At 37.0% G+C, this 13,677-nt stretch overlaps 2 protein-coding genes across 2 annotated transcripts; both read right to left on the reverse strand.

Annotated features, from left to right (window-relative positions):
• Nucleotides 1-1,899: 1,899 nt before the first annotated feature.
• On the reverse strand, nucleotides 1,900-4,763 carry LOC103978922 (serine carboxypeptidase-like 26). Its single transcript, XM_009394881.3, has 10 exons — nucleotides 4,423-4,763; nucleotides 4,162-4,269; nucleotides 3,952-4,047; nucleotides 3,755-3,847; nucleotides 3,520-3,608; nucleotides 3,085-3,351; nucleotides 2,856-2,992; nucleotides 2,657-2,752; nucleotides 2,401-2,506; nucleotides 1,900-2,293 (listed from the first exon to the last, which is right to left on the reverse strand). The coding sequence occupies exons 1-10, from the start codon at nucleotides 4,658-4,660 to the stop codon at nucleotides 2,147-2,149; spliced, it is 1,377 nt and encodes a 458-aa protein (XP_009393156.2). The 5' UTR covers nucleotides 4,661-4,763; the 3' UTR covers nucleotides 1,900-2,146.
• Nucleotides 4,764-6,052: 1,289 nt separating this feature from the next.
• Nucleotides 6,053-13,552, reverse strand: LOC135608178 (T-complex protein 1 subunit beta-like). Its single transcript, XM_065100759.1, has 11 exons — nucleotides 13,345-13,552; nucleotides 13,174-13,230; nucleotides 12,270-12,335; nucleotides 12,069-12,180; nucleotides 11,688-11,816; nucleotides 10,082-10,153; nucleotides 9,749-9,864; nucleotides 8,535-8,611; nucleotides 7,708-8,193; nucleotides 6,594-6,909; nucleotides 6,053-6,499 (listed from the first exon to the last, which is right to left on the reverse strand). The coding sequence occupies exons 1-11, from the start codon at nucleotides 13,348-13,350 to the stop codon at nucleotides 6,353-6,355; spliced, it is 1,584 nt and encodes a 527-aa protein (XP_064956831.1). The 5' UTR covers nucleotides 13,351-13,552; the 3' UTR covers nucleotides 6,053-6,352.
• Nucleotides 13,553-13,677: the final 125 nt, after the last annotated feature.

The following is a 13,677-nucleotide window of genomic DNA, read 5'->3' on the forward strand; positions in this document are numbered from 1 at the left end:
GGATCACGTCGATCGTTGGATCATGGAGGGGCCACCGCTTTTATCCGATTGGACGGGCCCTTGTGTTTCGCGTATTCTTTATGCGCATGAAAATTTCGTGGTTTAACGTGCTACCGTTCTCACGCAGCAAATTAGTATTTCCACCTGTCGGTATTACGCAGTCAATATGTATTTCTCGGAAAATAATGTATATATACACGTATTTCATTTATTGTTTCATTATATATTATATCAAATTATGAATAATAAAAACATAGATTAACATGAAAATAAAACAAAATCAATATAAAAAATAAAAAAAATGCTATATTATATATCAAACAATATGATATAAAAATTACGAATTTATAAAATAAAATATATATAATTAATTAATATAATATGGGGAGTATTATAAATTAAGTTAAAAGTAGGATATAAAAATATAAGTACAAAACAAAAAGGTAGCATGCAAACATAGGAAATAAAGAATATAAGAGTACAACATAATGTAAATACAAAATAATACTGATATTACAGTAAGACATAAAATAATATATATTTGATGATAATATAAATATTCATATAATTTTTGAATTGAGTTTGACTCATGATTTAATAATCTAAATTTTTTGATTGAATTGATATATGTGAATCAATCTAACTAATGTGAATCAAATTTATATTTGCTTAATCTAAAATTGGATTGAATTGATGTTTAATGTCATGTGTGCTAATTCTAACATATTTGACTCAGACTTAATGCCCTACTTGTCCTACAATAAATAATTGCTTACCAACTTTGGTGAGTTTGATAACATGTACAAGAATATTACTCTCAGATTATGCAAATACACAAACATATACAGAGAAACAAATATATTTAGCCTCAGCTTCATACTGGTGTGTGAAATCACCAGGCTGGCATTTTGGCCTATGTGGTGCAAGGGAAGCCAGCCAACACACATGTCTTTCCAACCAGGTGGCAGTGAGACCAGTGACAGCCACCATTAATGGCTCTCTCTCTCTCTCTCCTTCTCCAGAACTATTCCCTCCTGTGCTTGTCTCCATGCTTCAGACTGGTGGACACAAGATTAATGATAATGCTTAACAACAACCAAGCAAAGACCATGGCAGAGGAGAAGAAAGCAGACTCATCACAACAGTAAGTTGAAAGCAATGCCAACTTTAGACAAGATAGTTTTGGGTCTGTGAAAGAGGATGAAGCTTGATCTACTTCTAATGCAGTATCATGTTCTACATGTTTATTGAGATGGAACCACTGGTGCAAAATAATCTTACTATGATAGCAGGTTTCACATCTTCATCAAAGGACCAATATAATAGCAGGTTTTACATCTTCATCAAGGATCAATATAGTACAGATTAATCACCAGCATGATAACAAATGGTGGACTCCTCCAGATATCAATTATTATGACCCAATGAGATAGCTAAATCAATTAGCTTTTTGAGACTCAGGTCACAGCAGTAAGATGAGAGTTTTAGTTTTGGTTATGTGAAAGATCTTGACAATGGAGGATCTAATCACCGTTATAAAATGATAGATTTAACGTTCTCATCAAGGACTAACATAGCACATGTTCCTAGTAATTATTATGATCCTCCGTTGAATCATTAATTTTATTGAGCTTGAATCATTGATGCATAATACTTAACCCCATGTTAGTAGCAGTACACCATCATATCATTAATTCAAATCCACATAGCCTTACTAGAAAAACACACCATAGTCAAGTATTATAAATTCAGTAGTAATTGCCTATGTTTATGGTGTTTCCGAAGCATTTTTCTTGGTTAATTATGAAGATAATAATCTTTATTAGTGTGCTAATAATCTACTTTCAGGGATTCATGCAGATTAGTCTACTGATTGGATCATAGGATGGATCACTGGAGTAGGGTTTCAATCTTTAGGCCACTGATACTTCTACATTAGCATCATAGAACAGATACTGAACTCTTCCATAGAAATCCTTGAGAAATTGAAGGCGGCAGGGCAGCATCACCACAAAATTTAGATTTCACAAGCTTCTTGCAGTGAAATCATCAAAATTCTCTTGCAGTGAATTTTTGCTCGCTCAATCATCAAAATTCTCTAAATCAAGATGAATTGCTTTGTAATGTTTCGTGGGAGGATGGAGCATCACTTGTGTGTTGGAAGCTGTTGATTCCTCAGATAGGAGTTGATGAGCACAAGTGCTTCCTGTGGCTTGTCGAGGGGAACCAAGTGACCTGCTCCTCTCACTGTCACCATGGTCAACCCCTGGTGCTCCACAAACCTTCCCCCTACCTGCAATCAAGAACAAAGTTCCCAGGTATTTGGCCAAACTGAGTCAGTCATCCATCATCCATTTCTATCAAAGCTATCGTTCATGGCAGAGGCTGATGGTTGCGGACCTGATGGTTGTGGAACCAAGGCTGCCACTGGGACTTGAGAGGAAGACGCAGTGCTTCGACACAGTATCTTGATCCAATCACCGGAACTCTGCCGTCTGTGTCTCCACTGCAGAAGGCCAGATGGATCAGAGGATGGATGTGTGGTCGGATGAGGAAACAAACAAGCGTAGCTCACGGACCGACATGTCAGTTCTCTGACGCTGGTGGAATCTTTGCAGTCATGTGATACAAATGGAAGGGAACGAGAGGCACAGACCTGTAGAGCCATATCCTCAGCCCAGCTTTTATGAGCTTGGAGTAGATGGGCAGGACAGAGAAGACGGTGAAGTTGTATGTTCTCAGTATCGAATCACTGCAACAGTACAAAATGGCATCATTTACCCTGCAGGAAGACAAGGAGAAGAAGAAGAAGAAGAAGAGGAGACAATATCCAGCAGCGGGGAAGACGAGCTCACTTGCAGACACTCCACCTCCCGTTGACATTTGCATGGAGTGATCTCTGCACATCAACCCTGTTGAAGTACTCCTCAGCATAGGTCGAGAAACAGGGATCGTACCCCGCATACCTTCTAATCCTCCTCATCAAGCTTTTCTGCAACTCCAAAAACATCTCTCAGAATTCATATCCTAATCTTACAAAGAAGCATACTATTTTTAGATCGACAACTGTACATTCCGAGTCACCTTGGCATTATCTTCATCAAACGAAGAAGAAGATGATGATTGAGGAAGAGTACACTTGGGAGCATAAACATTGTAGATGTCGATCTCCTTGTACTGGTTAAAGACCATCTCCATGGCATCATTGCATTCATCAGTCCAGTTAAAGAGCTTGAAGTCGCAGACTCGGTTTGCAAGCCTGTAAACTTGGTCTGAGACCACTGTGTGACTCCATGCATACTCCAGCAACCCTTTCGAGTCATAGTATTCATCTGTCTCAGGGTTTCCCACCTGCAACACACACAGAAATCCACCATATAAATATGCATGTTTTTCCATAATTTACGGCATCCCTCCTTTGTGCCAAAAGATGAAGCTTATATGCATATGTACTTCGAATTCTGCTAGATGTTCACGTTACAGGTAGTCATAAACTAGAGATGGAAAGATGGCGCTCACAATGAAGCCTTTGAAGTTGATGTATGGGTAGTTCTTTGTGTCCTTGTTTCTGTCATAGAGTAGCTCAGCTAGCTGGGGCACATAGTGACCTGCAACAGACGAGCAGGAGACAGGAGACCTTTACAGCTCTGTTGCATTGCGATGATTGAAGGCCATGATCTTTATCTTTCTTATTTTTGTTCTTGATGTCATAAAGCTGAGAGATCAAATTGGAGGAAAGTGGATTTGTGATCACCTGCATAGCTTTCTCCTGCTATGTAGAAGTCATGGGACTGGTACTGTGGAAACCTTCTCAGCCAGTTGACCAGGAATCTGTAAGCATCCTCAGCTGGAACAGTCAAACAAAAGATGAGGATGATCTCACTGATGCAATTGCTTGGACAAACCAACATAGATCAGAGGCATATCTCAGATGATTAGCAGTTTATTTACCCACAAATCCATCCTCTAGTTTGGTTAGATCAGAGGATGTGTTAGTGTAAGAGAATCCAACCCCTACTGGAGACTCCAAAAACAGCAAATTGGCCTCTGATAGCAAGAAAAAAAATCAATAATTATTCAAGTGATTTTCCAGGAGAACTCATACGATAAAATTGGACTGATACAGAGAAAGCAAGCATGATAATTAAAGAAGAAAAGGACCTTTATTCCAAGCGTATTTATTGAACTCGAGTCCTGTTCCATGTCTCTTCACCCTTAGAGGTCCTAGTTCCACAGCTGCCCCATAGCCAATTGATGAACATCCCGGACCTGTAAAGCAAGAGCGACACATTGAATGAGATGAAGACCTACAGGGTAGGAGATACACATTTATGAGGTAATCATCTCCATGTCCCAAAAACCAGCATCCGCCTACATAAATAAACCTCCAAGATGCATGAGAGAGAGTAAATTATGCACAACCTCCATTGAGCCAGAGGAGAAGAGGTCGATCTGACGGCAGAGTTTGAGCCTCAAAGAACCAGTAGAACAGGGCCCTCCCGTTCTCTCTGTTCACTGTTATGTAGCCTGAGAAGTGGGAGATGGGTGGGCTTGGTGGCTGACCGGGGAGATCAAGAACCCTGTCAGATTCGCTGGAGTCACCAGAGATAGTGAGCATGAAGCTGAGACAGAGAAGGAAGTGTCTCCTGGAAGATGCCATGGCCTCAATAGCGATCGAGAGGAGGCAGGGAAGATTAATAGAGGATGGTGATGTACTAGTTTAGTCCTGCAGGAAACAAGAAAGCCACTGCTATGTCTAAGCAATAGACATCAGAAAAGCCAGGACCACATCACTCCCCTGTCGTTCCTCTCATCATCTAATCATGCTTCTAATATAAAAATAAAATAAATCTTAAAATTAAAATCAGATATATATCAACATCATGATTATATATTTTTTAGTATAATTTAAATTTTTTTATTTGAATTTATATTATCATTTGATCTGAAGGAGACACACTCGATTTTTTCTCTCTTTGTATCACACGTATGATCACTATAAACGATAAAATAAAAATTAAAAAATATTGAGAAAATAGATATGTAATCTTTCGATAATGTGATAGTCCATAAAAAAAAGTAAAGAAGATACGAAATATTTCGATAATGTGATAGTCCATAAAAGATCCTATCTATACGTAAACAATAGATACGATCTTGGCAAGCCCCTTAATCTTGGCAATCTTTGCTGTTGCAAGCTGAAGAATCATGATGGTTCCTTGTCTTAGACAGCTAACCTAAGTCCTCTTTTCATCAGAGTTCGGCATGGGTATGGTAGAGTTGCCTACAACAAAAAGAATCACCAAACTCATTTTCTTCTTCTCGGGATGCACAATATTAGTGAACAGGAGGACTTGGCATTTATTTGTCTTCGAGTACCAATAGTACATTCATTACCTGTGGGCCTTATCCGATGGCCTAACACTGGACTTCGTTGGTCTTCCTGGCACTTCACTGATATCAGAGGAAGACCAAAAAGATTCTTCTGATGTGCCATTTATTATAGATTTGACCTGATTTGGGCGACGAAGTTGTTTAGAGGATTCGACCAGTTACAAACGTGGAATCATTCTCGGAAAACATGAAGTAGGTTAAGACGTCTTTGAAGAGATCGGGAAATTTATCTGCTACAAATATTCTTCGTTAGAATTCATCTCCTCCATTATTTGCCTTGCAATCTAGATCATGACTCATAATAGCAGGCATCTCATAATAGTCATAACTCATAATTATGACTACCTACATGGGAAAACTGTTCTCTAGTAAGGAGAAAAAAAAATAGAAATGGAGGTCATCATCATAGTTCTGCACAAAGCAACGAATTCAAGTGGAATGGTACGATGTAACACAAGGAGCTGCAGAACTCAAATAGGCAAACAGCCAAACCACAAGCAAGAATTCAGATGGATCGAAAGTAAAAGTATCCTGGATTAACTGTTCAAGCTGCACAAACTTAAGTAATCCACAACCAAAGCACCTAAAACTTTTTTACAGCAAGAAGCATAGCACAAATAGGAGGTAAGTCATAGTGAGAGATGGACCAACCACAGCCTTAGAGAAAAATCTTTCCCAGATGATCTGGTCAAGCTACAACAATAGAAGGGTTTACAGAAGCCTGCATTTATGTTGCAATCACTAACCCTATAATCAAAATTCAATATGTGACTCGTTATGGACCATCAGCGTAACAAGCGTGAAAATTGGGGGGCCAACACCTTGTACAGAACAATTCCGTGAATTGTTTTTATAAGAACTCATCCCTCAGAAAATAAATAATAATATGTTAGAACATTGTAAAGTAACAAAATGTTGCTTGCATGCCTCGGCTAAAGGTTAAGGTGACCTATGAACATCACATTCTGTTCTCTCTTTTTCGTGGAGCACAAGTTATGATCTCGTCAACCCTCAATATCATCTCAGCTGCCTCGGTTGCTGACAAGAGCACGCCTTGCTTTACTTTAAATGACTCTGATATCCCTAGCTTCTCCATGTCTCCAACCTGTATCAGGGACATGAAATTTAAATCAGTGGAAATTAAAATTCAAGCACAGGTTTAACACCATGAAAAGACGCTTCCACCGTATTTCACTTACACCACCAGATATGATGTCAATTCCTGCATTAGTTGTGTCATTGTGATGCTCAGCTCGAAGCTGAGAGATCAACTCAGCACTGTCCAAACCAGCATTGTCAGCAATGATTGTCGGTATTGCTTGGAGAGCATGTGAGAAAGCTTCAACGGCATGAGATTTTTTCCCTGGAGTCTTACGTGCAAGGTCATCTACCTCTTTTGCCATCACCATCTCAGGCCATCCACCCCCAAGCAAGACCCTACTGTCATTCACTGTCTGAGACAGCACACAAAGGGCATCATGCAACGATCTTTCTGCTTCATCCAGCACATGGGAACTAGAAATAATTAAAAAAAGGCTATTATCATTAACATAATTATCTGCCTAAAATCTTTGCTTTTTTGAAACATACAGCTTCATATATCAAACTGAAAGCTGATAATTTCAAACTCAATAAACTCCATAAACTCAGCTCTGGACAACTGTCCATGCAACTGACATTGAAATCAACATCAAGAGGACAAAAATTTCACAAAGAAAAATTACAAAAATTCTGGCAAGAGGAGAGCATAAGCAGAGGCAGAGCAAGAATTTGCATTTTGGATAGGCGTAAGCAGGGCTGTGCTACCATAAATGCAGGTCAAAAGTGAATGAGCTAATAATGCACATAAGTTTGAGCAATTTGTAGAATGCAAAGTTTGATTATAAAGAGAATGGATAACAGTCAAAAGAAAAAGTAAGTTTACAGTGTGGAAAAATAAGAAAATTGAATGATAAAAATAGTCTAAAACAATCATAAAATGGAGAGGAAACTCATTACAGACAGGAAGATACTTAAAGAATGCAAAGATGTCACTTCTTAATGCTGGCATAAGAAAATAATTCGGAATGATGGAAATATGAGGAAAAAGCTGAAACATTAGAGGTAAACCAATCATGACATTGAATATAAGATATCTTAGAACAAAATCCCCATCTCCACACCAAAGAAGGAAAAATATCAAATAAAATATGTGCATCAGGGCTCCATGGCTGTGTGGAAGAAGCATGGATTAGAAAGTAGCTACTAAGAAAGCTACAAACACCCGGGATATATCTGAATCAAAATAGAAGACTATTATGTTTAAAGACATACCTTGCACCTCTTAGGACAATTGTACATGCCTGACCCATTTCAACCCCAGAAAAATGAATCAACTTGTCCTCACCAATCATTATCTCCTCAATCAGCTTGCAGTGTCCAAGCTTTACAGACTCTGGGTTATCAAAAGTTGATGCGATCTCACCACCAGTTACCAAGGCTAGACGCTCAATCCCTTCAAAGTCAGCATGCTCAATGGCAAGAATGCCAGCATCAGCAAAAAGTTCCTCGGGGAAGTTGTAAATTAGCTGCCTATTGACAAAACAGTTGACTCCATGAGCTATGATTTTCTGCACTTTTTCTCTCATTTTCTCTTTTTCAGCTCCCTCAATCTCTGCAACTTTAGCCATTGAATCAACACGAACTCGAGCCCCATATATTTTAACTTTGTCAGTGTCCATGGCAGTGTTTGCCACCAAAATCTTTGCATTTTCGATGTGTTTTGGTTGACCAATTCCTATTTTCTTGTCAAGAATAAACCTGTCCAGAGTATCAAGGGCCTCATGTTTAGAGAACAAAAGCATATCACTACCAAATCTTAAGTTTGGAATTTAAAATGCTTCTTTATGCGAGCAGTGGAAAACAACTTTTTTCAGATATGAAAGCACCGATTCCCTTACTACTATAAATTTCTCAGGTCTTCTCTATTAATCTCCATTAATGTTGTTTGTTTTCAAGTTATTAAAGAAAATTTGCAACAGAATCAGATATATGCTTACATGTTAGAATGATAAATAGAAATCTGTATTCAGAGAACAAATATTTATTAGATTACAGATTATATACCATAAATCTTTAAGATTTTTTTATGAGATACCTACCCTTCATCTAGAAATGAATCTTTAAGGGAACCTCCAGCCTTCTTAATAATGTGGATAGACTCCAAATTTGTGCTGCCCTGACAATTCAGAGAAAAGGAATTTTTATCTAACAGGTTTAATTATGACCAGAATTCTCATATTCCTCATACCAGTTCAAAATTTTGACCTCAATAAAGAGAATGTTACATGATATGCAACATCATACACGAAGCTTAAATCAGCTACCAAACATGCATGGACCCTTGAAAGAACATAATTAAGGTATACCCAGTTTAAACACTGGAAGTATAACTCCCTCAAAAACATAACTCCTCAAAAAGGCACTTGAACATTTTTGTCTTCTGTTAAATAAAACAACACTATGAAATTCAGGCAGGTTTAACTAGTGATGGCAGCGGTTTAAGATGTCAGAGAGCAACCATACCATTGAATGCAAAATAGCTGAAAACTAATTGCAGTTCATATCAACCTGAAATCAGTATTGCAAAAAGTTCTTTTACAAACTAAGGCCAAACATGGTTTTTAAAACTCGATCAGTTACCAATTCTGATAATGCTGTGTATCAGATGGTGTAGCAATCTATACCACCTAGCACCAGCTATAAAAAGTAAAAAAAAATATCACCTACTGATATCATACAACCTAGTACAGATGCATACAGACCAGCATTTGAAACCTCGGACCAAATATTTAACCACTTGAACCACCTGATTCACCAGTTTCAAAAGCATTGGTACATATTGAAAATAAAAAGAGGTAGAATTTTTATCAAATTCTTCGACCGCTCAAATAAGTGCAGGTATGTGTTCCCAACATATATACATGAATATATTATAAATACCTATATTATACATATTTATAGACTAAGAGACATACAGATATATGAGGACCTATTTAACAAAAATGTTAGTGTCAAATGTGCTGTGTTCAGAAAGTCTTCTAAGGAAAACATATGAAGATCAAACTATTATCAATAAGTTTTCACATTCACAATGGACTCAGATAACAAAAGTGAAACATATGCAGCGGAAAGCAGGTCTATCCTGACAAACTAAAGTACTGATTTTGAAGCCATGAAATAAGCCCTCCACCTCTCCATGGAGACTACTACCTCAAGTAGAGGCAAAACATGAATTTTGAAATTGTCAAACACAAAAGGAAAGAATAAATGATGAACCTATATGTCAAAACATGCATTATGATATTCTTAATACATTTAGCCTTAGAACAGCATCCACTGCTAGTTTAGCAAATTGTTCCTTGTCCTGGGAGAGTATTTTCGAACTCAGGGTTGTCATCGCAATTTTCATCAAATCTGACTTAAACTTGTCTGCAACATAAAAATAGCAAATAATCAATCATATATGCTAAACATGGAAAAGTTTAATGTAAAGTTAGAGATAGTATCTCACTCATCCTTTTAACCAACAGGCACAAGTCATATGTATTGCATTATCATTTGTTTCAAAAGAAAATTAAGAAGTTAAAAACCTTGATCTAAGAAACAGATTTCAGTATAACATGTACACATTCAAGATAACTGATACCTGGATCCTGTTTATTATCCTTGGCCTTCTGCAGTAAAGCATTACGTGCACACTCAGCAGCCAGTCTGTAGCCTACATGCTCACAAGAACAGGATTTAGATATTACAATTATAAAAGTACTTCAATTTAATCAATTAATTCCAATTCACCACAATATATTGTAGTCAAGAACATAAACGAAGCAATCATGAAACAACAGATCGTTGATTTCAGAGTGTGAAACACACTATTGCACAATCTCATGTAATCATATGTGTATGCATCAGAACATACAAATGATCATTAATTAAAAATGCTTTGTTCACATGGTCTCTATTGAGACATCCAAAGTTGGTTAGTGCATTGTTGCACAAGTTATAGATCTCAGGTTCGAGTCCACGTGTGAGCGCCATGTACGCCATTTAATGTAATGAAAATATCTTCCCTTTTTTTAAAAAAAATGCTTTGTTCATGTTTTGTCCCTAAAAATACCCACTCAAATTCCTGATTACCACTCCAACCTCTCTAGAATGAATCACCATTTAATAAATATATAAGTTTGTCAGTTTACCTAATTAATTTCAGTCCACCATGAAATTTTATAGTCAACAACGTGAAGAAAGTAAAATGACAAACAGATCATCGATTTCAGTGTGAAACTGCTGACACCATAAAGTCATTGCAAAACCATGTAACACTATAGATATGTCTAGGAACATACAAAATTCACGAATTAAAAAAAATGTGCCCATATTTTGTCCCTAAAAGTACCCACTCAAAATCTTGATTACCATCCAACTGCTATATTGCAGACCACCATATACTATCAATCTAAGTGATATTTTCTCCTCCTTCCCAACACATGTACCAAGATGACAAGAATTATAGACTATTCAATGTGCTATTCTTCAGGAATTGTTTGTAAGAGTAGAAAATTTTCAAGAATAGAAATGGGTAGAATGATACAACAAGATACTAATCTAGGATCTCAGTACACATTACAGGCAGAGGACACCGATACAACATGATGCAGATATAATAATAACTTGGCCTTGCAAAAAAAAAAGTCAAAATATGTAACTAAATATCATGATAAATGATAAGAAATACTTAACTGGAATTTCTAACATATTCATCTTCAGAGAGCTATGTTTAGTTATGTAATACTTCAAAAATATAATAAAGATACTCAGAACATAAAAGAAAGATTCTTATTTATTCATTACCTAATCATATAACCTCCTAGTTGCCCTTTTTTATCAATATTACTAAAAATAGAATTCTTCCCAAAATTGTACACAAAATATAACCTAAGTGTCTTAAAAACAAGCCGATCTTTTTCAATTAATGAAAGATCAGATACTTTAAGGAAGCATTTAACAAATTAACATGTATCCCTAGAAGCACTAACATATCCAATATGATAATGGCAAACACTTTGAGGTATCAAGTATCAGTTTATCACAGTTAAAAGTAATATTGTAAAGAATACATATGAGTAGCTACTTGTACAATACAACATATCATACTCGAAGTTGACAATTTTAATATTATCTTATACCTAAGATGTGCTGAAGCACTATATCACTGGCATCCAGAAAATATTTAGAGAGATGCTAACACAAACCTGCAATAATAGTCATTGGATGAATTTTTTTATTGACTAGTTTTTCAGCCTCTCTCAGAAGCTCTCCAGCCAAAACAACAACAGAAGTCGTCCCGTCACCAACCTCGTCATCTTGAACTTTCGAGATATCTGGTGCTAAAGTTGAGGTTTTTTTTTTTTTTCTCAGGGAAGCCACTGACTCATAATCATGTTTAGAAATTAAGAAGTCAATTAAATTATGCAAGTTTGAGATGCGAAATAAGCATTTGATGGTGTGCACAATCCAGGAAACTAATCAATCAACTGAACAATAAGGCACATCAAAGGATACCAATAAGGTGATGGTGTACAAAATCCACGAACTAATCAATCAAGTGAACAATAAGGCACACCAAAGGATACCAATAAGGACCTTAGCAGCTGGATTGTCAATATGAAGAGATTTCAAGATAGTTGCACCATCATTAGTAACAGTAACATTGTGTCCTCTACCAGTTGATTGCAATATTTTATCCTACACATTAGACACGGCAGCCAACAGGATTAATTGATTGGAACATATTGAAGAAAAGGAAAAAATATAACAAGCGTAAAAGAGTATACCATTCCTTTTGGACCTAAAGTTGTCTTGACCAAGTCAGCAATTGCCATGGCACCGACAAATGAGGCCTGCAGTTTAAAAAAAAATCATGGCCAACATTCAATTATGAGAAAATTTTCAAAAAGGTCATATCAGTAGAATGGAATACAACGTTTGGTAGGTAACCACTTTAAAAACATGAGAAAATATCTGCATAACGAAAACAAGACTGGAATTGGTGAGTACCAATGTTTCTAACCAAATTTAATCATTCTCTATATATGTATGTACAACTCATATTTATTTGGGCTTTACAATTTTGTTAACTGACCGATATCATTTTAAAACTCAGTCAAGCACCTGTTTTATTTCCGAATCTATAGTCACTGGATAAAAAAATGGAGCTTCAGTTATCCAATCAAGGATCACAGAATTTTCAGTTTGTTTCATATCAAGTTTACAAGCGCATTTCCAACCAGTCTTAAATAAATCAGGGTATAGAATTCTGGGTTCACTTCTTGACACTAAAACATACGTAATTATGACATGCAGAAAGATTAGCATAGTATTGGTTCAGATACATGAGATGCTCGACCAGCTTGAATTTGAGAAATGGTTATATCATGACCTACATATTACATCTAATAACTCTCTGTCCTCATTGACTCTCTATTTTAATTCTATTATATCAAAAGAAGAACAATTATACAAAAGAAGCAAATCACATATCCACTTTCCAGACCCGTCCATAACCATTATGGCTGATAACAAAAGTATGTTTTACTATAGAGGCCACAGACAAGATCAAACTCAAAAAAGTGAATATGCGAGGAAAAGGGATGATATTGTGGCTATAATTGATCTAGAAAAAGGAACACTAGTGTCAGTATCGTGTATGATCCAAGAAACATCAAAGAGACTGCACACCATTCTCGCTCGATCTCCTTTCTCCTCGGTAGCTTCATCTTTAAGCAGCCGTTCCACCTAAGACCAAATACATCATCAAGAAATAAAATCAATTAAAAAAGCCAAAGACAAACCGTTGTCGTCAAAATCCGACGAAATCTACCAAGAAAAATCAACAGAAACTGCACATACCGTCATTTCGCAAGGCTGATATCAAACGGGAAGGAAACGAATCACGATGAAGTAATCGAAATGGGGAACGGGGAGTGTACCCTCGGTTTCCTTTCTTGGACTTCTCCGGAAATCCAAAACCCTAGAACCGATTCAAGAAAGCCCCGGACGTCGAGGGAACATACGAGAGTAACGGGGCTTGACAGGGCCGTCACCATGAAGGGGCGCAGGCGCCGTAACTGCACCAGCCGTGGACACGAGTAGAACCCGGATCGCATCTGATTTACTCGGGTATTTGGGTCCAAGCTCCGATCCGATAACACGATCCGGTCCTTGTATTTATATTTTATAGTT

This window comes from Musa acuminata, chromosome BXJ2-3 (genome assembly GCF_036884655.1).
Source record: "Musa acuminata AAA Group cultivar baxijiao chromosome BXJ2-3, Cavendish_Baxijiao_AAA, whole genome shotgun sequence".
In the NCBI taxonomy this organism is placed as follows: domain Eukaryota; kingdom Viridiplantae; phylum Streptophyta; class Magnoliopsida; order Zingiberales; family Musaceae; genus Musa; species Musa acuminata.